General features: G+C 43.2%; 1 protein-coding gene across 3 annotated transcripts in view; it reads left to right on the forward strand.

Annotated features, from left to right (window-relative positions):
* LOC140573633 (astrotactin-2-like) overlaps positions 1-27,201 on the forward strand; it is a 789,110-nt gene that overhangs the window by 229,224 nt on the left and 532,685 nt on the right. For all 3 annotated transcript variants that reach the window (XM_072693130.1, XM_072693216.1, XM_072693294.1), the window contains exon 2: positions 12,805-12,992. In XM_072693130.1, coding sequence (XP_072549231.1) covers positions 12,805-12,992 — 188 coding nt within the window. The remainder of the gene's footprint in view (positions 1-12,804; positions 12,993-27,201) is intronic.

Genomic DNA, 27,201 nt, shown 5'->3' on the forward strand with positions numbered 1-27,201 from the left:
ATTCGTTAGAAGGGGTGTCCACAAACATTTGGATGTATAGTGTGTGTGGGTATACTACAACTCACTAGAGTAGCTTGTTCTTCGTTAGATTAGCCAATCCGAGGAAGTTGGGGTGCAGTTGCGCAGTGCGTTGCGAGAGAATGGCGTAAGCAGTGAGAGCCGGGCGTCTGCGTCTGCATGGATCAGGCTGATCTAAGAAACACTCGCGCTCTTGTAAGCTGTTTAGTTAAACAATTGCGACTGTGAGAAAGAAGAAAGGCACGTTTAGCAGCAAGGGGTGATGAGGGGTGATGCGCATTGTTAGTAAAGAGAGAGAGAGGGGGTGGGGGTGGGGGTGAGGGGGAGTCTGGAGTTTTTGGAAGCATTTCAACATTGCCGCTAATGCTCTTACAATTTCCCCCCTCTGTTTGCTCAGATGTGTGTTTGTTCGGCTCTTCCCCCCCGCGGTGCCTTTTTTGCTTTTGAATTCGCAAACAAAAGTAGACATTCTGGGCCTGAATTGCCAGGATTGAGTGCGTGAATATGATTTGTGAAATTTAGACACTCGCTGCTCCTCTTCTGCCAAGTCTGTTGATTGCTTGCTGCGGGAGAAAGCTCTCCAGGCCAAGGTTGAAGTAATAAGTGTTTTTGCTGACTGCGAGCACATCGAGCACAGTTTTTTGTTGTTGTTGTTGTTGTTGTTGTTATTTTTCTCTTTTTTTTCACAGGACATCTGGTGTGAAAACGAAAAGCACACACACACACACAAAAATAGTGCCAACACGAGACCCTTAGCAAGAACTCCAGGTTGCACCGTGTGTGTAGGGCCTCTAAACGCAAACCTAATTAGGCCACATGCTTCTGGAAGCAGAAAGAGAGAGAGTTGCCGAGGGTCCTCTCCGCTGCCCCTGCGGTGGAAACACCCTCAGATGCCATCGCCCTTGCTCGAAGCGAGCGGAGCGGGATCTGTCCCGGCCTGGCCCGTGAGGAACACTAGCCTGTTGTTAATGGGGGTTAGCTCTAATGAATTACAAACAGCACTCGTGGCGGAGACAACGTCCCCTGCTAATATCTGGCCGGACGCCCGGTGACACTTCTGCCATTGCATCGTTGCAGGTAGTGCTCGGGGGACGGCCTGGTGTGAGGCCCTCTGCTTTGTTTGCCTTGGAAAGCAAACAAGCGTCTGGGGATGGACTGGTTTACGCTGGGAGCGCGGAGTCCCTGCTGCAGACAGATCATATATCTGAATGCGTCGTAGCAGGAGGGTGGAATGGTTGTTGCCTGTTGTAGAAATTGCAGGATATTTTTGACCATTATTATAGACCCATTTGAAGGGGTGTAGCCCACCAGAAAGTCTTAACAGAATACTAGGGCCATCCATTTTTATCCCAATTCTATCTGCTCTGTTTACCATACAGGAGCACTGTGTAGTTCATTATTTTATTTACAGCCTCTTTTCAGACTGTCCTTCAAGTCTCAGGACCCCACAGGACTGACCATCACAGAGCAGCTAGTATTTGTGTAGTGGTCGTTCTCAGCACTCCACACAGCGGTGCTGCTGGAGTGTTTAAACAGTGTCAAGTCAAGTGGCTTTTATTATTATTATTATTATTATTATTATTTGTATATATATATATATATTATTAATCAAATATATTTTTTATTTATTTATTACTATTTTAGTAATAAATATTTAGATTTTAGATTTTATTGTATTAGTATTTATTTATTTTTTTAATTATTATTTTATTTTTATTTGTTTTTTTATTGTGTTTAATAGATTAGACAGTGTCCACTCACTACCCAATTTATTAAACAAACCTACCTAGTTGGTCCAGCTTGTAGATGAAGTCAGAGACCAAAGCTCTGATCTGTTAGTCATCCTCTAGACCTTCATCAGTGCCCACAGGACCCTACTGCCCACAGGATGCTGCTGCCCACAGGGCGCTGTTGGCTGGATATTTGTGGTTGGTGGCCTGTTCTCAGTGATGCTGAGGGGTTTAAACACTCCAGCAGCAAAACTAAAAAAGTAATAAAATAATACAATAATAATAATAAATAATTAATAATGTAATGTGATACTGTCAGTTTGACACAGGTACACGCAGCAGCTCATCAAATTCAAACCATCAGAAAATATCTTCTATTAGAAACACTAAGGTGGTCTGGATTGAAAGCTTAAGATCTGTTCCTTTGACAGAATGTGTCCCCTGTTCCCAGTGTGACAACTGGTTCATGTATTAATATATAAGAACATATTCATATTAAACGACATGTGTTTTCATGTGGTAAGAGTTGTCACAAGTAAAAAAACATGGTGTGAGGTAAATGTGTAAAATGTGTTTATCAGCCATTCTGTCGCTGCTCAGTTTCTGAAGGATCTCGCGATGTAAAGAGCAGCTGGTGTTTTAAAATAGTGTAAAAACAGAATGACAGACGAGAACATGGAGAGGGGCTGGTGAGACAGATGGTCGTATAAATTACATACATGTTGGCTCAGTATGAATCCACATTATGCCACCACTGAACGCTTCCAGTGACGAGAAGAGGAACACGAAGAAGAACGGAATGAATAAGGCAGAATGGGCAGTTTGGTGACTCTGTATTTTGATTAATAATAATAATAATAATAATAATAATAATAACATCTCCATTTTTGTCCAAAATCAGTCAATGAGGCCCAACATTCTTCATGGAACATAAAGTGGCTTCCTGTAGCTGCTGCCTGCATCAGATTCAAAACCCTGACTCTGGTCTACAAAGCCAAGACTGGACCAGCCAGTCCCTCCGTACTTGATGGCGATGGTCAAAAGCCGATCTGTACCAAGAGCCCTTCCAGCTTCAAGTACGGCTCGGCTCGACCCGCCATCCTTTAAGATCCACGGAAGACGAGCGTCCAGACTTTTTTCTGTCCTGCACCGAAGTGGTGGAACGAACTTCCCCTGGGTGTCCGAACAGCAGAGTCCAACGCTCGCTGTCCTCAAACCCAAACTGAAGACCCTCCTCTTCTGAGAGGACTCAGGTTAAGAGAAGAGTATTATGGTCTCCATATTGACTTTTTGTGTTTAATAGAGTCTAAGATTAGAGGATCTTTGAATTATTAGTATTAGTCTGGTAAATGGTTATTCTTTGTATTTGCTCAAAGAACCCTTAAATATTAAGTATCTAGGGAATGCAATGTAGCAATCTTTATTTACTATATCACTGCTGTCCATGTGACCAAAACATGTGTCTCCATTTTTGTCCATTTTTAGTTTTCACCATCATTTTAAAGCTGCTGAAACTGACCCAAACGTTTTATTTTTGGGTTTTTTTTTTTTTTGTTTGTTTTTTTATAGCTGTAACTAAGTCAGCTTCTTGTAGCACATTGAGTTGGTGATCTAGACTGCTCCCTGTCTAACTCCACTGAGGCTTTCACAACAGCCGAAAAACACTAGGAGCCCCCGTACACTCAACGTGTAAATACTTCTGGATGAATAGACAAATAACTTACTCTTATTTTACAGTGATTTTTGCACCTAAATAATAATAATAATAACAATAAAATAATTCTGGATGTGGATTCAAGGACCTTGTTGCACATTTTGTTAGTATTTTTTAGTATTTTAGAGTACTTGCTTAATACCTCCTGTTCTGAAACTATGGACCATCAAAATGAGGGATTCATTAAAAGTTACGGGGTTGTTCCGTTCCGTTCTGCTGTAGAGAATAAGAATTAGCATTCAGTTTCAGATCATTTTTAGACGCCCATCTGTAACTTATTAGCTGAAATATTCAGTGCTCAAAAACGTGTAAATGAGTTCACAACTTTTAATGAAGTGCTACGAAGAAACGACAGCCTGCCGTGTAATTGGCCGAGGTTATAGGTCTGTCATCACAGAAAAACAGTAAGGACTTAAGTGCGAAACCCGATGAAGATCCGCTCAGAAGCAAACCGTTGCCTGAATGTTGGAGCGTACTTCAATGCGCAGGCATATTCCTCTATTATCACTTCAGCCCAGTGGGGTGTGGGTTTGACAGCCATGGTTGGCTTTCTTTAGGCTAATGTGTGATAATGTTTTCGGGTGGTGGGCCGGGTGGTTTAAACGAAGTCTGCAAACTGGCTAATTGAAACGTATGAAAAATCTCATTCCGGCTGCATTTAGCCAGGGTCTAAATATGAGGTAATGTAATTTATTCAAATGAATTCAACTTGGTGTAGTAGTAGAAATCCATCCTAATTTTATCTGAAACCCCTTTGGACCCTTGGCTTGCTGCCTGGAAAGTGAGATTGCAAATAAAATCGGAGAGAATGGTTCCATTGGTTCTGGTTTTACATCACAGGTTGGACTATTAGCCTACTAACCCGTACACTTCATACACTTGCCTTTAGTTTGTATTGTCTCTGATTGAGACTTTCAGTGGCTTTACAGCAGCTTCACATATCGCTGAATCCGTTAGACGTTAGGTGGACATAGTGATGTCTGTGTTTTGGGTATCAGTGTTTTGCTGAGCTTCTCTTTTGAATGGATTTATGAAGGAATTAATTTCTAAGGCTTTAATAGCCCACTGAGAGACATTCTACTCAGTTAACAAATACAAATGAATCTTAACACAGCTGTAAATCCCCATACATAATTTTAAAAAGATTAATTAGGATCTTTATTATGCTGGCTGAATTATACACCATAATTGCTCAAATGCCTAAATAATAAAAAATAGAAAAAAAAAAAAACATAATTCCGATAAATAATATATATTTTTTAAATATACATACATACATAAATCCTCCACTGCTGCCCACAGACCTCTTATAATGACTGGACTTTTATGTCTATAACTATAAGATGTGTTTTCCTGAGTTTTCAGAATTTTATGGAATCATAAGACCATAAGAACCCAGCTAGCATACCATGAATACCAGTATTAGAGTAGCAAAGATCACCATCTGTGTTTAGGTGGTGCTAGGTGGTTACTGTGGCGTTCCTTGATGGCCACTGTGGTATTCCAGATGGTTGCTGTTAAGTTATAATATGGTTGCTAGGTAGTTGCTATGGTATATGGTATAGCTATATAGCTATATGGTAAGTGGATGCTATGATGCTGCTAAAGTGCTTGCTAGGTGATTACTATGTTGTTGCTTGGTGGCTGCTGTGGTACTTGTATATGGTTGCTATGATATCCCAGGTGGTTGCTATGATCCTGCTAAAGTGCTTGCTATGTGATTACTATGGTGTTGCTTGGTGGTTGCTGTGGTATTTGTATATGGTTGTTATGATATCCCAGGTGGTTGCTATGATGCTGTTAACATGCTTACTAGTGATTACTATGTTGTTGCTTGGTGGTTGCTGTGGTACTTGTAAGTGGTTGCTATGCCATGCCAGGTGGTTGCTATGATCCTGCTAAGGTGCTTGCTAGGTGATTACTATGGTGTTGCTTGGTGGTTGTTGTGGCATTCCTAAGTGGTTGCTATGGTATCGCAGGTGGTTGCTATGATGCTGCTAACATGCATGCTAGGTAATTACTATTTACTAATTACTTGCTGTGGTATTTGTAAGTGGTTGCTATGGTATCGCAGGTGGTTGCTATGATGCTGCTAAAGTGCTTGCTAGGTGGTTCCTATGGTGTTGCTAAATGGTTGCTAGTTGGTTGCTAAGTGGACACTAGATGGGTGCTACAGTGTGACCCAGTGATTGCTATATTGCAGGCAGTTGCCATGATGCTGCGTAGTGATTGCTACAGTGTTGCTAGGTGGTTGATAGGCAGTTGCAATGGCATCCCTGGTGGTTGCTACTGCATCTGGTATATATATATATATATATACATCGAACCAGATGCAGTAGCAACCACCAGCAACACTGTAGCAATCACTATCACTAATCACTATATAATACTAATACTAGACTCCATGAGGAGAACTTTGGAGATGTTCTAATGAACACAGTGATGGAGAACCACCACTACTTTCTGTAGGAGTGTTATTATTAGTATTTATAATATTATTGTTCTGAATAATTAAACCCTTCATCTAATTTAGATTTCCACAGTACTGTGCATTAGTGTGAAAGCTGGTAGCTCTTGGTGGTGATCTGTCTTCATAAATAGGCTGTTGTTGTCCTTCCTCAGGTTTAGCTCAGTCTCCTGGGTAGGTAGACATTGCTCTTTCATGTCTCCCCTGTTTGTAATTCATGTAGTAACTGCCTGGATTTGCTGTCTTGCTAAACTGAGTGTAGTGTGTTTTGGCGGGTGTGAAAGCCTCAGTGGAATCACACCAGCTACCGGCAGCTGTTTTCAGAAATCAGCACTTTATGACTCTATTATGTTAATATTACAAGACATAGAGATCATTACAGAAGATGTTATTCAATAAATTGATTAATTAATTAAGGATGCAGCTAAATCATAGGAAGTAAAAGCATCCTATCCCTCTATCTATATATCTGTCTGTCTGTCTGTCTGTCTATCTTACTTTTACGTTTACATTTACGGCATTTAGCAGACACTTACAAAAGTGCTTCACCGTTCACTCAAGAAGAACCTCAGCTAGTTTGGATAGACTAATAATTCAAAGATCCTCTAATCCTCTACTAAACACAAAAAGTCAATATGGAGACCACAATACTCTTCTCTTTGTCTGAGTCCTCTCAGAAGAGGAGGGTCTTCAGTCTGGGTTTGAAGACAGCGAGTGTTGGACTCTGCTGTTCGGACACCTAGGGGAAGTTCGTTCTACCACTCCGGTGCAGGACAGAAAAAAGTCTGGACGCTTGTCTTCCGTGGATCTGAAAGGATGGCGGGTCGAGCCGAGCCGTACTTGAAGCTGGAAGGGTTCTTGGTACAGATCAGCTTTTGACCATCGTCATCAAGTACGGAGGGGCTGACTGGTCCAGTCTTGGCTTTGTAGGCCAGAGTCAGGGGTCTGAATCTGATGACCTGGGCAGCAGCTACAGGAAGCCAGTGAAGAGAGCATGAACATGGCTGAGCTTAGAAACGTCCATCCGTCCCTTTGTCCTCCCACCAACATACCCATTTAACATCCCACTCTCCCACCCATTCGCCAACCAGCCAAACCCATCCACCCACTGATCCGTTGGTCTGCCCATCCATCCACCCATCCATAAATCAAGCTCAGGAGCTGATGTAGGATGGTAGGAGCTGCACTGTCCCACTGCTCCACAGCCCAATACTGAGGGGCTTTAAACTCCACTAGCCCTATGTTTTGGGCATTGGGCATGGTGACCCTACTCTCCAGAGCATCCCATTCTGTGTGCTCAGCTGAAAACTTATGTCAGCAGTGGGTGCACCCTAAAGTATCTGAATTTACTAATTAGGCGTCTAGGGGTGACATATGGTGTATATATAACCCCCCAAAACAAGCTTCTGTTCCCAATATCACAGTTGGCCACTGCAAGCACTGGTGAGCTTTAAAAAATATACAAGTCATCACTCTGCACCTTCAGCCCAGATTTATGGTTAGAGACTTGTAAGCACCTCACAGAAATCCATCTCTCTAAACACAGCTGCTGAGCAGAGAGCAGTTGAGGGAATGTAGGAAGAGATAATGGAGGTTGACCCTAATCCTCAACATCTGATCTGGAGTCAGAGGCTAATGCCCAATTTAACATTGTGCATCTGCTCTCATGTGTGGTACCAGAGGCTAGGAGCTCGTTTTTTTTAACCTACCCTTATAGTCTTCGCTGGAGATTTCCATTCCCAGTGCTAACGTCTGCTTCCTTAAATCCGTCCCACTGCCGGCTGATCCAGGATCAACTGCTTGCCTTTCTGAAGTTCTGAAGCAGATCCAGCAGTGGCTCTGTTTCACACACACACACACAAACTAGCATAAGGCACATGAGTTGCCAAAACAACTCTGAGGCATGGACTCCACAAGACCTCTGAAAGCATCCTGTGGTATTTGGCACCAAGACCTTAGCAGCAGATCCTTCAAGTCCTGTTAAGCTGTGAGGTGGGGCCTCCATGAACACAAAGGAGCCTAAGGTGACCCTGGTAGGTAGTCACGTTGGTAGGTTCTGACCACTATCCTGTACTGGATGGCGATAACACCCCTTAAGACCTGCCTGATGTTTTGGAGATGTCTGAGTCGTTCCTTCAGGAACTGACTGCATCTGACCCATCTGACTGTTCACCTGCTGCCTAATATGTAGATCCACCCCTTGACAGATGAAGCCCCTGTAGATGAAGATTCACCTGTCAGTGGTGATAATGTTATAGCTTATCAGCTTACAAGCCCAATTCAAACTGGATTCAAAATCCGCGGAAGACGAGCGTCCAGGCTTTTTTCTGTCCTGGCACCAAAGTGGTGGAACGAGCTGCCCCTGGGTGTCCGAACGGCCGAGTCACTCGCTGTCTTCAAACGCAGACTGAAGACCCACCTCTTCAGAGAGTACTTGGACGAATAGTTCTATGGTCGCCTTATTGTATTGTGTTTAGTAATGTCCAAGCTTAGAGGTATCTTTTGAATTATTAGCCTATTCTAACTAGCTGAGGTTTTCTTGGGTAAATAGCAAAGCACTTTGTAAGTCGCTCTGGATAAGAACGTCTGCTAAATGCCGTAAATGTAAATGTAAATGTTTATCGGGGGAGGCCTGTAATAAAAACTTGCTAATAATAATTGTATAATATTCTTACAAAACAATCTCACAATTAAAAATATTAGATAAATTAGACATATTTAAGATTTATTAACCAAGGCCAATGTCTTTTTTTTTTTGCATTTTCAATGTTTTTTTTTTTTTGATGCAATGAAAATGTTCTATTTGGTGATTAAAAAAAAAGACTAATTGAAAATACTACTTAGCATCTGTTGTTCCTAGAGATTCCTATTTTCTATTTTATTATAAAATAAATTAGTTATTTTTATTAATTAGTTATTTAAATATCAATTTTAATTAATTAATATGTTTATTATTAATTAATTATTTTCTTGTGTTTTATCTGTTTATTAACTATTAATTCATTAGTTAATTAGGTTATTGTGTTTATTATTATTATTTTGTAATTATTTATTTATTTAACATTTTTATTTATTTATTATAAAAAACAATTTTTCCGCTCATTTGCTAGAGTTTGGAATTTTACCATATTGTTGCTTTAATAATAAAACCTTGCATTTCTCAAATGCTATCTTTACAGTAGAAGGGGAAAAAACTCACTATGTCACGTGAAATCCTTGTATATCCTTGTATATATTTATTAATTAGTTATTTTTAAATCAAATTTTAATTAATTAATATTTGTATTATTAATTAATTGGTTTTTTTTTGTATTTTATTAGTTTATGCATCTTTATTCATGATTAACTCATTAATCAATTTGTTTATTCTGTTTATTATTATTATTATTATTATTATTATTTTGTAACTATTTATTTATTTTTTATTTTGATTTATTTATTATAAATAACTTTTTCCACTCATTTGCTAGAATTTGGTATTTTACCATATTGTTGCTTTAATAATAAAACATGCATTTCTCAAATGGTATCTTTACAGTAGAAGGGAAAAAACTCACTATGTCACGTGAAATCCTTGTATATCCATTTTTCACGTATTTACCTTTTTGATATAATATAAATCTGGCAATTGTTCTTTAAATCATGTTAACATTTTATAATAATTGGACCAATTAGAATGCCCAAAAATGATTTGGAATGAGATCTTTTTACATTGACTTCCATTGAAAGTTAAGAAGGTTGTTCCCTCCTCTTAGTTTGGAGCCAGTTCTAGTTGCCAGCTCGCCATAAAGTAAAATAAAGACTATGCTCAACACAGCAGAGAAACCAGAGTCATGAGGCAGCAAAATGCTAATGTAAATACCCACTCTTGTGTCTGAAGGAAATGTTGGTCCTGCACATCGGTTCCCAGAGGTCCCAGGGAATTGTGACCATCCTCATTCCTGATAACCATCATCCCACCCTTTTATCAACACTCCCCCCGAGCCTGATCATGCACTCTTCATTCACGCCCTTCGAGGCCTTTCTCTGGCTCCTTTTCCTTCGGCCCTCTCAGCGCCGAGCCACTTACACAAGCTTTTGGCACTTCCAAAAAGATCTGGATGACCACAGTGCTGAGGCGGAGTTCTCGGTAATGTTTTAATAGGTTTAGGGTGGCTCGCCTGTGATTTGTGAGGACGGCTCGAGGAGCGAACTCACTGAGGCGGCATCTTTCCCTCCGTAATGATGATGGGCCTGGTTTGATAGATCACGCTAACTGCACCTATGAGCATTGTCTTATCCCCGTTCGTATCGATTTGACTGATTTATGTCATCGCTTGTTTACGGCGAGTTGCAGACAAAAAAAAGAAAAGTCATTGAGGATAATGAAAGCGTCAGTGTAATTAAGCGTGTTTACTCGGTTTGTGCTTCATTGTTGAATTGCTGCTTTAATTGGGCCTCTGGTAAGCAAGCTTCGGGGTGTTGGCGGAGTAATAAATGCCTGGACTTTCTCAAAACACCAAAGTCCGCAGTTGTCAGCGGTGTCGCTGCCAGAGCCCATTCAGAACACATTCAACAATGTCACCTTCAATTTAAGGAAGTGGAGAATAGGGGTGTCTAAGTCAGAAGAGTGCTTTCGCAAAGTGCATTTGCTGAGCCAATAGGCTTTTGATGCCCCATTTTTCTTTATCTGGGCAAAGTGCACGAGCTGGTGCGGAATACTAATCCGGAGAGTGATCTGTCTCAGGTGTGACCTTTGATCTGACACATACAAGCATGCACCCCCTCTCGCCCACCTGTCCTTCAAGTGGGTGTCATTTCATGCCCACACAAATGCAAAGCCTTTAGAAGGTAAACTGAATATGGGGCTATTCAGCATCCAGACTCTTGCCACAGTGGATTCTTTGAGCAATGCTGTCGAGAAGAACCAGCAGGGGTTCTCAAACAGTTTGCAGCCAGCCCCTAGGTGCAACAATGCATGGACCCCCATATGAGTCAGTTCTATTGTTTAAATATGACAGCTGCCAAAGGACGCCCTTTTATGTATAAATACTAAGTATGCAATTTTGATAGGGCTATAAAATGCTCTGATTATTTTCCTTTGATAATGAGCTCATAAAAAAACAGAACCCACAAATTATAGTATAATTTTAACACTGTAATGATTGACATTTTAAATAGGCCTACAGTGGCTCCCCATGTTCCTAATACACCGTAGCATTTGGATCAGATGTTTTTTAGATGATGAGCAGCACACATTCAACCAGGTGTGTCCAAACTTTTGACTGGGACTGTATTAAAACATTTCATATCTCCAAAATGGTGACTTTACAGGAGAAGGCAAAATGTTCTTAATGTTGAAGTTTGGAAGTTAAGAGATAAGATAAGAGTTTTTTTCCCAAGTAATTTAGACAATTTCTATTGGTTCATTCTTCCAGAGCTATTTACACAGAGTACAGAAGCAGCTACAGGGTATGTCATTCCCTTATATCCAACATGTATGTATTTAATTAATATTTAGCAGTTGGCTAATTTGAAAAAATTATGACATGAAAATAAGTTATATTTTAACTATAGCAACACAAGCATGTGTATACAATTTACATTTTCAATGCAAATTGAATAAAGGCAAACCAGTAAAAAGCAACAATAAAACAAAACTGAATTATGACAAATAGCCAATTAATTCAATTTAATTTAATAAATTCTAATTAAAAAGGTTCTATTAATTATGAAATTTGGACACAATGTGAAAAACAACTGTCACATTATGTCAAAAAGTGAAAAACAGAAAAATTGAGATACAAGGATTTTGTGTGTATGTATCAATACTTATTTACATATATGTACAATATATCTATATTTACAATCAAAAATGTGTATATGTTCTATATATCATGCAGATGTCTCCAATATAACACTTATAACACTTTAATATATATTTGAAATAAATTCCCAATCTCATTTTATACTGTATGTGCTCTGGCCGATGCATCAGAGCCGGGTACATGCCGCTTTCCTTAGAGTGCCTTGGTTGCCTGGTGACGTTACAGCAGTCGAGAGAAAGAGGCGCTGGCTGGCTAGCTCCATGTGTCGGCGGAGGCGTAAGTCGGTCTCAATCAGCAATCCAAATTAGGGAGAACATAGATGCAAATGGACCTGGCATTAGGTTCAGGTTTATCTGCCCCAGAGAGTCCTGTTCTATTGGCAGTACCTCTCAACAGGGACTAGACAAGCCGGGTGTGCATCTGCACATCTGTGCCAGCAATAGGTGCAGCTTAAAGTAGCGTAATGCATTCATTAGAAGGGGTGTCCACAAACATTTGGACATTGTGGCTGATGGGTTTTTGGAAGTGGTTTACTTTGGCATTATGCAACAGCCTATTCTGCAGGAAGCGTGAGTCGGTCTCAATCGGCAATCCAAATTAGGCAGAACGTAGGTACAAATGGACCTGGCATTAGGTTCAGGTTTATCTGCCCCAGAGAGTCCTATTCTGTTGGCAGTACCTCTCTACAGGGACCATCCAAACTGTGTGTGCATTTGCAATGGGTGCAGCTTAAAGTAGCGGAATGCATTCATTAGAAGGGGTGTCCACAAACATTTGGACATTGTGGCTGATGGGTTTTTGGAAGCGGTTTACTTTGGCATTGTGCAACAGCCTGCAGCTAATAATGAAACTAGGCTCAAATTCTCCAGTAAAGACTCTAGACTTGACCCGGACTCACACTCCAGAGACCCGAAACTCAACCGGGACTTGTGGACATTTCTCGTGCAGAACAGTCTGCTAGCTAAGAGTAGATTTCATATGGGTTACGTCCTGTATGTGATTCCTAGATGACCTCTTGGTGTTAAGTATCTCTCTCTCTCTCTTTCTCTCTCTCTCTCTGTGATGCAGAAATGTCAGGCACTAGTGCGGACATCTCCCAGGTGCACTGGAAGCAGCAGTGGCTGGAGAACGGGACTCTTTTCTTCCATGTGTCCATGAGCAATCCGGAACAGCTGGCCCAGGCCACGCAGCCCACGGTGCGAGAACCTGCTCAGGGCCTGCACGAGCACATGCACCTGCTGCACATCTCCGTCATGGTAAGTGCATTTCCCATTTCGGGCGAGAAAGCCACTCTCCGCCTTCTCCTCCATCCGTAGCCTCGGGGGCAATCCCGGCTGCCATTCTGAAGTGCATTCCGATTCTCCAAAGGGGTGAGGAAAGGTTCTTCCAGCAGCCCTTCAAGCCCTCAATTTACCTCGAGGGAGGGTGTCTTCAAAACTGTAGGCTCTGGGCTTCGGGCAGTGCCATTTCCTGAGATGCATTTAAAAAAATTTTGTCACAACAGCACTGCGAAGAGCTCTGCCCATCAAATCCCCAAGATAGAAACGTTGAGCTTTCAGATGTCTGACTGTTTTATTGTCGTCTGGGCATTCCAGAGATGGGGTCACAGGGTCATACAAGACTTGTTAGTTGACTTGGACTCCCTCTTTTACCAACCTTGATGTGGTCAGTGTGGACAATGGTGGAATACACCTTTTGGAGGCCCTAAGCAGGGTTTTTTGGGAGCTCCAAACTAGCACACACACGGTAATGTAAGCAAAAATGTGGGCACCCCTGGTCAAATGACACATTTTTTTACTGCTACAGGAAGCGACCTTAAATTTATCATGTTAAAATCAAGCAAGCAAACAGTTTTTATGGTAATTCTGGTTTAGAATGTGTAGTAGTGTGTATCTGTACAGGGTTTGAAAGTATTTGGACACCTTGTTTCTTCCAACATCATGTAAGTTTATGGGTCCCAGAGTGGTCAAGCCGTTTTAAGCACTGTCACTACGCTAGTTTAAATCCTGGTCACGTTGCTAGCCATTGGCAGCTGGGGCCCAGAGAGAGCACAATTGGCCTTGCTCTCTACAGGGTTAGGTTAGATGGCAGTTTCTCCCCACATCACTCCAGTGCAGAGCTGGCAGGCACTGGCGTCTGCTGGCCGATGCATCAGAGCCAGGTACATGCCGCTTTCCTCTGAGTGCCTTGGTTGCCTGGTGGGCGCTGGCTGGCTAGCTGCACGTGTCGGCAGAGGCGTGAGTCGGTCTCAATCGGCAATCCAAATTAGGGTCCCAAATTAGGGACCTGGCATTAGGTTCAGGTTTATTTGCCCCAGAGAGTCCTATTCTATTGGCAGTACTTCTCTACAGGGACTATCCAAGCCGGGTGTACATCTGCACATCTGTGTCAGCAATAGGTGCAGCTTAAAGTAGCTGAATGCATTCATTAGAAGGGGTGTCCACAAACATTTGGACGCTGTGACTGATGGGTTTTTGGAAGCGGTTTACTTTGGCATTTTGCAACAGCCTGCAGCTAATAATGAGACTAGGCTCAAATTCTCCAGTAAAGACTCTAGACTTGACTCGGACTCCAGAGACCCGAAACTCAACCGGGACTTGTATGAACCAACTTGTGGACATTTCTCATGCAGAACAGTGTGCTAGCTAAGAGTAGCCAATCCAGCTCGCTAGCATTCTGACTGCTTGTACATCAGTTTCCCTGCCTTAATGTTTGCATGTGTTTGAAGGACTTTTTGGAGTCCACACTCACACCTACCAGAGAGCTCTTGTGCTTTTTCTGCATAAATAGTGTAGGAGAACATCAAAAGCAACATGGGCAAACTCAATATGGGCAAATACCTGAGCTAATCTCAATGCTAGCTGCTCCAGCACTAATATGTGGATTTCGAATTGGAGCAGCAAACACAGCAAGCCATGGTGGCACGTGCCTCGAATCCCACGCTTTCATGTGCAAGGCATCTACTCACGGAGGCTACATCACAGGAGGAACTTGAATGGGTGTCTGTTCCTTTCAAGTTCCTCCGCATTAGAGCAGAGGACCCCAGTCCCTCGTACAGTAACTCCTTTATATATATATATAAATATACGCCTAGACACCCATTACCTCCCAGAAGATTGCGATCAAACCTTAAACTTCTCGCGGTTTCCTGTCAGCTGTGTGGAATTTCTCAAAGTTTCAACTTCATAGTGCCATAATTAGATAGATGGAGACAAGTGAACCCACAGGGGCAGTGTTAACAAGTCCCTGAACAACAATTAGCACTTGTTCTAAGACATATGATGCCCACTAGAGGATCATTTAAAGAAGACAAATTCTGCTCGGTTTGATCGTCCTCAGTGGCCGGATTGGTGCGCCGGGTCTAGGTTTCACTGGGTTCCAGGCCTTTTCTGGACATACAATGGCCTTCTGGGCCAGAAACAGCGGAACACCGTCCAAGAAGCGATGGTAAAAAGGATGGCGGAGAATCTTCTAGCCATTGCCCGTCCCATCAGCAAAACACACTGCATTCTTGAGAATGTGTGTGTGTGTGTGTGTGAGAGTGTGTGTGTGTGTGGGTTTTTGGCCTCAGGCATACTGTGGCGTTTCGAGTGAGCATCATTAACTGTAATTCTGTCAACTCTGTGACACATTCAAGGCACATGCTCTCTATTCTTCCAGCACTGAGCTGTCACTCAGCCTCTTCTCCTCCCTCTGGTTCACTATCTGCAGCTTGATAAGCGCCGCTCAGAAGCACAGCTTCTGTCACGAGGACGTAGCCCAGAGATGTGTGACGGAAATGACTTCTTCTACGCCAGTCTCTGTGCATTTGTGTGTGTGTGTGAAGCTGCGTTTGGCAACTAAGCTCGTCGAAACCAAAGCTTCGGAAAGCATGCACTGTGCTAAATCACGAACGCCAGCGCAGCCTTTTTGGTTCTGAGTGATATAACTTTTGTACATGCAGCGTGTTGAGTCTGTTTGGTAAAGGAAAAGGCTGGAATTGCGTCGCATGGCTGGAATAAGTCACAGTATTTGCAGGTTATTTATAAGGGATGTCAACAGGCGTTGGTAATATGCTTGTGTGTGTAGCTGTAGACTCATTGCATTAAAATACCGTTGCCTCAGTATATATGTGTACACAGTCATATCAGAATAATATTACCACCCACCTAGTAGGAATAACCCTTGGCTCAGATGGCAGACACTAGCAAGACGAGATTGCCATTGTTGCGGCACCCGGGGTGCAGAGAGGGTGAAAGGTCTTGCTCAAGGGCCCGACAGTGGCAGCTTTGATGAGCCCGGGTATCCGCAGAGCCACCACTGCCTTAACATCATATGCATTACATAGATGTTGTGCCATGGACTGTATTAGGTTCATTATAGAGTGAACTGCTCCACAGTGGTGTGTCGATTGCTCTGTACCACTAGCCACTCTGGCATTGATGGCCCATCGGGCACCACTGTTATGCCATTAGGAGGCGCTCAATGTACAACGTACACCTTCACTACAGCGGCTCTAGAACTTATCACACAGCTAGCGGTTTCTGAGATGCTACCACCCATTGCTCGGTACCCTATTACCATGCTCTTTTGACATCAGTCAGATTTCGTCATTTCATCTGCTACAACTGACTGGTGTGCTCGCTTATGGAGTTTTAGAAAGTTGTCAAAGGGTAATGCAACCTAATGATGAGGCTGTGACAAAGGTTGTTGAGAAAACATAAACAGTGCAATGTTGTTGTAGCAATGTTGTAAGGAAGTAGACTCCGTTGTGTGTTTGCTCGGAAATCCTGTAATGTGGCATTCTCACTAGGACCCCCCCTCTTCCCATTCGCTAGGCGGATGAAGACAAGCACATGCCCCCTCCAATACATGTAAAATCAGCCACCAATGCACTGTCGCTAGGCCCCCAATGTGCTCAGAGGAAAGCCCTGATACATCAGCCAACAGACATCTGTGCCATCCGTGCCAAGAGAATGGCCAATTGTGCTCTCTCAGGCTTCGACTACTGATGGCGACTATTGTGATCCTTAGGCCTAGTAGTGTCAGCATATTAGTCTGCTGAGGCACTCGGGCAACCATGAAATGAGCTTTTTACCCTGTTGGATGTCTGCATTTAGTAACCCCTGACTAATACATAGCAATTACATACATGGCAATCCAGATAAGTTTATTTTTTATGGTAAAAACTGGGCTTCTTTAAAGAGTCAGAGGCTTTCATGTGCTTTCATGTCTTCATTTTCATTGATTTTGCAGTACAGCAGGGTGATTTGCACTCACTTGTTTGTTGCCCTAGTCAGAACCGTATAAAGGGCGATTTAACACCCCAGGGAGGGCAGTTACCTTTAATAGACCCTGTGTATGATTGGCCTACTCTATAGTCTCCCGGGTAACCAGGCCTCATTCATATACCCATTATGAATATGAAGTGTTTGTAGTTTGAGTGTATTGCAAGATTTCGGGGGTCGACGTTTCCCTCAGCAGCACTGCAGCGCTGTGTTAGAGATCCCTGCTTAGCAAAAGGTGCAAATGTGTGCTATGGTTCTGTTACGGCTAGGGTGAGATCAGGTTGCCACGGAAGCGTCTGTCAAGGCTCTGTAAAGGCTCTGTACCAGAAGCCGGATATCACTTTCTAACCACATTAGAGTCAACCAGACAGTCTTGCATTTCCCATCTGATTCCGTCATCAAAGACAACACTTTGTGTAACAAGCTAATCGTGCTGCATTAGGCACAATTACACCGAGGGGGGGAGGAGGGTTGGGGACAGAGGGTGGTTCGCATTATTCTGCTTTAATTGGCACACTTGCCACTCATGCCGTGAAGACACTGGCATGCCAGGATAATGATCGCGCTATAGGTTACAATTTTGCCTCCGCTGTTTCTTGGAGGACCAGCCAGACAGCCTAAGAAGGCTGCAGCTTCAGATAATGAGTTTCAAGGTTTCGAGTTGTTCCGGATAGCATGCAGAGACAAAGAGAGAGAGAGAGCAAAAGAAAGAAAGAGAGAGAGAGATTATTGAAATGTGTAGCAGGAGGGAGGACGAGGAGGATGAAATGAGGAGGCCTCGGCTCTCGTGCTTTCAAGGCCGTGTTTATTCCGATGGGATATTGTAATGGGCAGCGAAGCAAATATGGGGAGTTAGCGAAGTCCACCCAGCATATGCATGCATGCATATATAAAGAATACGCAGGCATAGCTTGCCAAGCTTATATAAGGTGGAATTGGATGCATGCAGTTTGCAGGAGACAACAGTACACACAATATCGCCCCACAACCATAGGGCAATGGTGGCTCAGCGGTTAGAGCTACGGGCTATTGATGACAGGTTGGCCACTGTTGGGCCCTTGATCAAGGCCCTTCACCCTCTCTGCTCCCTGGGTGCTGGAGTAGGCTGCATACTACCCATTACTACCATAGATGGGTAAAATAAAGATACATACACCTTTACTCGGTCACTGGGAAAATTGCATAGCTGATATGTTGGTTGACTGTTCTCTGCACAGTGAGGCTCACAGGAGCCATGCAGCGTATCATAGCCAAGCCTAGAATAGCTTAGCACTGTAACAAGAACTACTAAACTTAATCTTTTTAAATTAATTTTAATTAAAAGTCTTGCCAGATAGTGGTGCTGTTCATTGTGTCATCTTAGGGTCAGCTTACACACCCCTAGCTTCCTATCTCTGGTCAGCCTGGTGTTAGCTTTTTAGACTTGTTATGCTTGTTTCCACATTGTCCCAAAGTAGCTGTTGCATTTAGCCTTGAAAGCTAAGCGCAACAAGGCCCGATCTGCACCAAGAGCCCTTCAAGCTCCAAATGTGGCTCGACTTGACCCACTAAGGGTCGACTTCATCAATTAAGGGTCGACTTGATCCATTAAGATGTATAAAGACTAGTATCTATCTGTCCTTTCACTGTGTCGCCTTGTGTGGTGTACAGTTAGGTAGCTGAAAAGCTTATAGTCAGCTAGGGTTAGCTTACACACCCCTAGCTTCCTATCTCTGGTCAACCTGGTGTTAGCTTTTTAGCCTTGTTATGCTTCTTATGTCCCAAAGTAGCTGTTGCATTTAGCCTCAGAAGCTAAGCGCAACAAGGCCTGACCTGTACCAAGAGCCCTTCGAGCTCCAAATGTGGCTCGACTTGACCCTCTATCCATTAAGATGTATAAAGACCAGCATCTATACTTTTCTCTGTTCAGGTGCCAAGGTGGTTGATCAAACGTCCCCTGAGTGTCCAAACAGTACAGTTGCTCTGGGCTTCAAACACCAACTGAGGATCATCTCTTTAAAGAGCTCTTAACTCAACACTAATTCTGCACTTATTAAAGGCTGTGATTGGCTTACTTTGCCTCTGATATTCAGGTGTAGTACTGTATGTACTGTATCTAGCTGTAGAGTCAAGGTCTTCTGTATCTAGGTGTCAGTATTGACTTCTATATTGAGCAGTATCTAAGCTTAGAGGTGTCTTTAGACTCGCACTAGCTAGTGAACAGTGAAGCAATTTTCAATAGCTAGTGTTGCTCTTCGGCTTCAGCAATGCCCCCATATGCCCCCCCCCCCCCCACCACCACCACGATCTTGTATTGGTTTAAATTTAGCCCATGTGTACAAACCCAATCCAGGCCAGAGTCTGTTGTTTGCATCTGGTGCCTATTAGCTGCCCGTTCTGCCCCACAGCTCTGTAAGTTAGCTGGGTTTTCTAGCTTGTTTAGCAAAGACCGGTCAGACGCAGCTTGGCCCTGGGGCCTTTTAGCATGCGGCGGGCATCCGCTCGCCTTTGCATAATCGTTTAGAGCGGCTCCACTTGCTGCATGTGTAATGTTTTGTCTGTTTCACGACGTTGCCTTGAGGGCCTTACCCAACACTCCATTGATTTAGCTTCTCATCCTTGCTTGCGAGGTATCAAAAGCAGGCTTCAGGTGGCAGGCCCACAGTGGTGGTCTCCAACCACTTTGCTGCTGCGCTTTCCTCTCATAAACCGTTTTGGCTGTTAAGCTACATGTTTTGTGTGGGAATACGAGGGAGAAAATGACTTGTAAAACAATTCCGGGAGCAGTGCTATGGAAGAGACGTGAGCCACATATATAAACACCAAAGGTTGCAAAGGAGGAGTGGCTTCACTGTGCTCCAAAGGAATGAGATGAAATGTCAAAGCCCTGCAGGCTCTTATATTGACTCTACTGTTGGTGCTAACTGGAATAGGCTTGCACGGTTGTAACCATGTGGAGTAGTTGGACATTGTTAGAGAACACTGCACACTTTATTGCATGGTGATCATCCAACATCCTGACCTCAATAATTCCCTTGTCACTAAATGTATACATACTAAATGGACAAAAGTATTGGGACACCTGCACATTCGTTGTGTCTTCCAAAATCAAGGGTATTTAAAAAACATAAAGTAGAGGTGATGTATTTGTCACTGTACTATGTACAGCAAAATGTGTCCTCTGCATTTGGCCCATCTGTGGTAGTGAACACACACAGCAGTGGGCTGCCAACTCCAGCGCCCAGGGAGTAGAGATGGTAAAGGGCCTAGCTCAAGGCAGCTTGCCGAGCCTGGGAATCGAACCCACAACCCTGTTATCAATAGCCCGGTGCTCTAACCGCTGAGCCACCACTATCCCCACAAGGTTGGTCCTGCTTTTGTTGGAGGAACTGTCTCAACTGTCCAGGGAAGAAGGCTTTCTCCTAGATTTTGGAGGTGTATTGCTTTGAGGATTTGATTGCATCCAGTGACCAGACCGTTAGTAAGGTCAGGATGTTGGATGGTCACCAACTCATTCTAAAAGTATTGGCTGGAGCACCACCATCATTATGGAGAACAGTCCCACTGCCCCTAAGCTCAGTGCTGAGGGGCCTAATACCTCCAATACCACCAATTCTCCAGATAGTCCTATTCTATTGGCAGTACTTCTCTACAGGGACTAGACAAGCTGTACATGCGAGCATTTGCACATCTGTGTCAGCAATGGGTGCAACTTAAAGTAGCCCAATGACTTCATAGGAAGGGGTTCCACAAATATTAGCAATCGCACTATTATGGGATGTGCTACCATCACTGCTAGTGTTAGGATCTATGGTTCCTGCGAATTCCCATATGAGTTATACTGTACCCTGTCCATGAAAGCTTGGGACATATGCTAGAGTCACTCGTTCAGGTACTGTGTGGAAATTTTGTTGGCTGATAAGGCGTCCAGGCTGCTTAGCAGTTGGCTAAAAAGAATGTAGTCTTCTGCACATCCCAAGCTTTTGTAAATGTTTGGCAGCAATTTGTGCATTTTGCCTTACTAGGTGGGTAACACTTTTAGAGCCTGTGTTGACACTAATGAAATATGTTTGGTCATATGCTCTGCTATTACTGCCAGTGCTGCTACTACTAAAACTGCTAATTTTAATAGAAATAGGTGTCTGGCTGTTTATTCCAATGCATAATTGAAACAGAGCATATGAGCTATACTAAACCATGTGCGATAGATGTTTGGATCTTATCATGGGAATTGTAGCGTGATACTAAAAAGCTGAGAATGAGCAAACCAAACTAATGTTTGAGGTTTAAATAAGACCGGCTTCTCCAGACTCCTCTGTAACCATGTTCTAATCATCTGCAGCTGCTGATGTTCTGCACCTGATTCTTATTCTACATATGGTCAACCACTGGCAATGGTCTCGGCTCAACCCGCCATCCTTTAAGATCCAGAGAAGACGAGCGTCCAGACTTTTTACTGTCCTGCACCGAAGTGGTGGAACGAACTTCCCCTGGGTGTCCGAACAGCAAAGTCCAACGCTCGCTGTCTTCAAACCCAGACTGAAGACCCTCCTCCTCTTCTGAGAGGACTTAGAGGCAGAGTGTAGAGTATGTAGAGCATTAGGGTCTCCATACTGACCTCTGTATTTAGTAGAGTCTAAGCTTAGAAGGATCTTCTGGATTCTAGCCAATACAAACTAGCGAAGGGTATTTTCTGAGTGAACAGTGAACAGTGAAGCTCTTCTGTAAGTCGCTCTGGAGAAGAGCATCTCATGGATGTTTACAGAATGTTCTTTGACTTATACTCCACCACGTTTAATAGAAACCTAGTATAGAAGATATCATGTGCACTACACCCCACCATGTGCAACCGAAGCCTTGACGCATATGAGTTATGCTCTTCCCCTGAAGCAGTGTGCCCCAATGCATCTTCTGCATTCGACAGAGCCACTTGTTCAGTGCAGTGCAGTGCAGTACAGTCTCGAAACTGAATGGGAATAAATACAGTCAGTGCCGACAGATCCAGTTCCCCGGCTGCGCTGGCAGCGGAGCGGTGAGTGAGTGCAGCGTGCCGGATTATTATCACCTATCGCTAACCATTCAGCCATCGCCGGAGCAGCTCTCAGGGAGCTTTATCTGTTTTCGGCCTTAGAAGTCGAGGCCGAGCGAGACGCACATTAAACACACAAACAAACATAGAGGTGCAGCTGGTGGCAGAGAGCAGAATCTGTAGCTGCATCTCAATCTTAGATGTGTGTGTGTGTGTGTGTGTGTGTGTGGAGGTTTGTATGACTGTTGCTTTGTGGTCACTGGGGTGTTTTGATTGTATGGTGTTACTGTGTGCTTGCTACGGTATTCCAGGTGGTTGCCAAAGCCATCTATTCCAGGTGGTTGCCATGGTGTTTCTAGGCACTTGATGTAATATTGCTTGGAGTTGTTACCTATGTTATCCAGGGTATGCCACGTTATCCTAGATGGTTGCTATTGTGTTGCTAAGTGGTTGCTAGGTATGGGGTTGCAACCACCTATAATATCATAGCAGCCATTTGGCATATTATTGCAACTGCCTACTAACCAACTAGCAACAACATAGCAACCACCTAGCAAAACCATAACAACCACCTGTGATGCTGCGGTATTCCAGGTGGTTGCCATGGTGTTTCTAGGCACTTGATGTAATATTGCTTGGAGTTGTTACCTATGTTATCCAGGGTATGCCACGTCATCCTAGTTGGTTACTATTGTGTTGCTAAGTGGTTGCTAGGTGTGGGGTTGCAACCACCTATAATATCATAGCAGCCATTTGGCATATTATAGCAACTGCCTACTAACCACCTAGCAACAAGATAGCAACCACCTGGAATATCATAGCAGCCATTTGGCATATTATTGCAACTGCCTACTAACCAACTAGCAACAACATAGCAACCACCTAGCAAAACCATAACAACCACCTGTGATGCTAGGGTATTCCAGGTGGTCGCCATGGTGTTTCTAGGCACTTGATGTAATATTGCTTGGAGTTGTTACCTATGTTATCCACGGTATGCCACGTCATCCTAGTTGGTTACTATTGTGTTGCTAAGTGGTTGCTAGGTGTGGGGTTGCAACCACCTCTAATATCATAGCAGCCATTTGGCATATTATTGCAACTGCCTACTAACCACCTAGCAACAATATAGCAACCACCTGGAATATCATAGCAGCCATTTGGCATATTATTACAACTGCCTACTAACCAACTAGCAACAACATAGCAACCACCTAGCAAAACCATAACAACCACCTGTGATGCTGCGGTATTCCAGGTGGTTGCCATGGTGTTTCTAGGCACTTGATGTAATATTGCTTGGAGTTGTTACCTATGTTATCCAGGGTATGCCACATTATCCTAGATGGTTGCTATTATGTTGCTAAGTGGTTGCTAGGTGTGGGGTTGCTGGATGGTTGATATGATGTGCAACTATTAGGCAGTTACTAGATTGTTACATTTTGGTCACTGGGTGCACCTAGGGGAGTTTTAATTGTATTATGTGGATATGTGCTTTCTACGGTATTCCGAGTGGTTGCCATGGTGTTTCTAGGCGGTTGATGTAATGTAGCTTGGAGGTTGCTGTGTTATCCAAGGAGGTTGTTATTGTTTTGTTTAGTGGTTGCTAGGTGGTTGGTGTAGAATTGCTAGATGGCTGATAGGATGTGCAACTTCCAGGCAGTTGTAAGGCAATTGCTATGTGGTCACTGATATAAAACTGGTATTCCAGGATGTTTGGTAGCATGGTTGCTTTGGTGTCACTATGTAGTTTTTATGGTACTGTAGGTGGTTACTAAGTGGTTGCTAGGTTGTTAATTTGATGTTTTATAGCAGTTGAAGCTTTTTTTGTATGGTGTTGCTACGTTCTTGCTTTGGTATTTCAGGATGTTTGCTAGCACGTTGCTAAGTGCTAGGTGGTTGCTATTGCTGTTGTTGGGTTACTGATATTGTGTTTCTATATGGTTTAGTGGTATTCCAGGTAGTTGCTATGGTGCTGCCGATTTGCTAGGTTGCTTTTGTGTTGCTTGATGGTTGATATGATGTTGCTAGGTGTTACCACGGTATGCTAGGTGATTGCTGAAATTGTTGCTAGCATGTTTGCTAAGTGCTAGGTGGTTTGTGCAGTTACAATTATTCAAATACACTACTCAACTAATCACAGAGTACCACAGCAACCACTTGACAACACCCTAGTGACCACCTGAGATATTTAGTATAGCACAGAAACTGCTTAGAAACCACATAGCAACTACATACCAACATCATAGCAATCACCTAACAACACCACAGCATTCATCTAGCAATCACCTGGAGTACCACAGCAAGTGTCTAACCAACATCACAGCAACCACCTGGGTACCATAGCAACTGCCTGAGCAACACTATAGCAACCATTCTGTGTTACCTTTAGGAAATGCACTTTTCTAGTTTGCATACTGCAACCTTAGACAAAATTCTGATGACCATTACTAAATTATACATTGCTCTGCACTAGTGTGTGTGTGTGTGTGTGTGTGTGTGTGCACAGTACAGTTGACATGAAGTTCAGGTGAAGTTTCAGAACTGATTTATGGGCTGAAGTGAAGGTATGCTGAAAAGCTGTCACTGAAAATGATGACATGACTCCAGGTTCATACAAAGGGCAGGGAGCGTCCCCTGAAATGGCAGCCAGTCAGCCGAATGTCGTTCACACGCCTGAGTAGTTTTCCTTTATTCTGAAAAGCCACTTCTTCGGATATCGTAGGTGTCTTCCTGCAAAAGATTAATCGTGGGAAGACAAGGATACTGCCAATTAGAAATTAATTAGCGGGGCAAGTCTTCTGCCTACTGATTATCCCTTTGTCATTCGTGTCACAAAGTCTGCCGGAGTACAATAACGGCCTGACGGTGCTTTTCAGCCGGAGCAACCCTTCATAACGCTGATGAACTGACTGACTGTGGATGCGTTCACTCAGACACAGCCTGTCATAGCCTACGGCTCGGTTCATACCGTCAATGGAGTCCGACACCCACACCTGAAAGTCCCGACCGTTTGAGCCCATATGGGCTGCAGCTCCCTGTACTTATACCGGACTGTGCTAAACTGCTATGCGGCACCAGCAGCACCATCATCCAGCCCAGAAGCCCAGCCTAGTGCCAGCTACCCAATGAACAGGCTCGTCCTGCAACAGTTATAGCATCTCTACTTACCAACGTCATAGCAACCACCTAGCAACTACCTTGCAACCCCATAGCAACCAAATGTGATACCTTAGGGAATGCTTAGCGACCACCTAGCAACGCTATGGCAACCACTGGTAATACTATAGCAACCATTTAACATAATATAGCAACTGCCTAGCAACCACCTAGCAGTGGTATGGCAACCACCTGGAATACCATGGCATCCATTTGGCAAAATAGCAAGTGCCTAGCAACTGCCTAGCAACCACCTAGCAACGCTATGGCAACCATCTGGAATACCATAGCATCCCTTTAGCATAATATAGCAACTGCCTAGCAACCACCTAGCAACAATATAGCAACCACCTGTAATATCATAGCAGCCATTTAGCATAATATAGCAACTGCCTACCAACCACCTAGTAACAATATAGCAACCACCTAGCAAAACCATAACAACCACCTGTCAACACCACATCGACCACCTAGCGACTGTCTTGAAATTTAATAGTAACCATCTGAGATACCATAGCAACTGTCTTGGCAACACCACCTAGGATACAGTAGCATCCATCTAGCAACACTGTAGCAACCTTTCTGGAAATGCACTTCAAGAAATGTACTTGCAGATTTGGTGATATCATATACCATGTGATACCTAGCAACTTCCTGTCAATAACACATCAACCACCTAGCAACTATCTTGAAACATCATAGTAACCATCTGAGATACCATGGTAACTGTCTTGGCAACACCACAGCAACCACCTAGGATACCATAGCAACCTTTCTGGAAATGCACTTTTTTAGTTTGCATATTGCAGCCTTAGGTGATGTCAGGTGAGGACCATGCCAACATGTCAACAGGGAAGAGGGTAACAATAGTTTCCTCAACTTCCTGTAATTGGTCCAAAAGTCCAAAACATCAAAAACAGTGTTTTACACACTGCAAACCAATCAGTTTGGTCCAAGACCACCTCTTTACGTCAGATCAAACGGTGGTTCTCTGGATCAGACCGTGGTCCTAGGCAGCTTTCACACCTGCTATTATGGTGAACAATGGCTGGAGTCAAGACAAGTCCAAGGCTCTACTTCCTGCTCTGTAGCCACTCACTGTTGGTAAATCCACCTTTCCAAACCAGTCATTCTGGATCATCTTTATATTTGAACAGGATCCTTCTTGTGTGGTCCGACCTTCTTGGTCATTTTCGAAAGATCTACTGCTGAACTTGGTCGCTCTTGGTGGCTCCTGAGTGGTACCAGAGATCAGTTTCGTAACTGAACTGCACCGCCTTTGTTTGAAAAGCTCTTTTCTAATCATTTGGCGCTAATGTTTCCTGCAAGCTGAGACTGAACTCAGCTCTTTGTTTCTGGCTGACTGCACCGGTCCAGTCATCAGCTTGTAGGCTTTTTTTTAGACTTCTGCTAGAACATGAATCACTGCTGGCAAACTCGCTGTTCTTCACCCGGCTTCAAATGACTTCATATGTCCACCAACTCTGCTCTGTTCCTGCTCTCAAAAAATAACTCCAAATCTAAAACGACACCATATCACAACCAGTAGACCGCTGTGTAGAGAGGATAGACCTCTGAAGGGACCTCTCAGCTCTATAGGAGTCATCTGAGATTTTTTACATATCAATACTGAACACTTTAAATGTGTGGGCAGCTGGATAATGTACTATATGTGTGTTGTACCAGTGTTGATTCAGTAAATTGAGCAAATATGGAGTCATATCACTTTACTTTAAGCTGTATTTGGGTTAACTGAGGGGTAGTAGAGAAAAGGCTCCCTTAGCCATGGTAAAATCGCTCATTGGATGGCTCATAGCTTTTAAATGACTGTAATAAGGACAATATAATAAAATACACCTAATTAGATTAGATTAGATAAATAATTAATTAGAAATTACAATAATTACCACTATAATAAACAATTCTCTAAGCTACATTATGAAACTGATTGGGCTATTCCTTTGTAAAAGAAGTTTGTAATGGTTGCAGGTGCAGGTGGGTCTGGGTCCTGGCCTGTTCAAGGTCATGGTT

This window comes from Salminus brasiliensis, chromosome 1 (assembly GCF_030463535.1).
Source record: "Salminus brasiliensis chromosome 1, fSalBra1.hap2, whole genome shotgun sequence".
Lineage (NCBI taxonomy): Eukaryota > Metazoa > Chordata > Actinopteri > Characiformes > Bryconidae > Salminus > Salminus brasiliensis.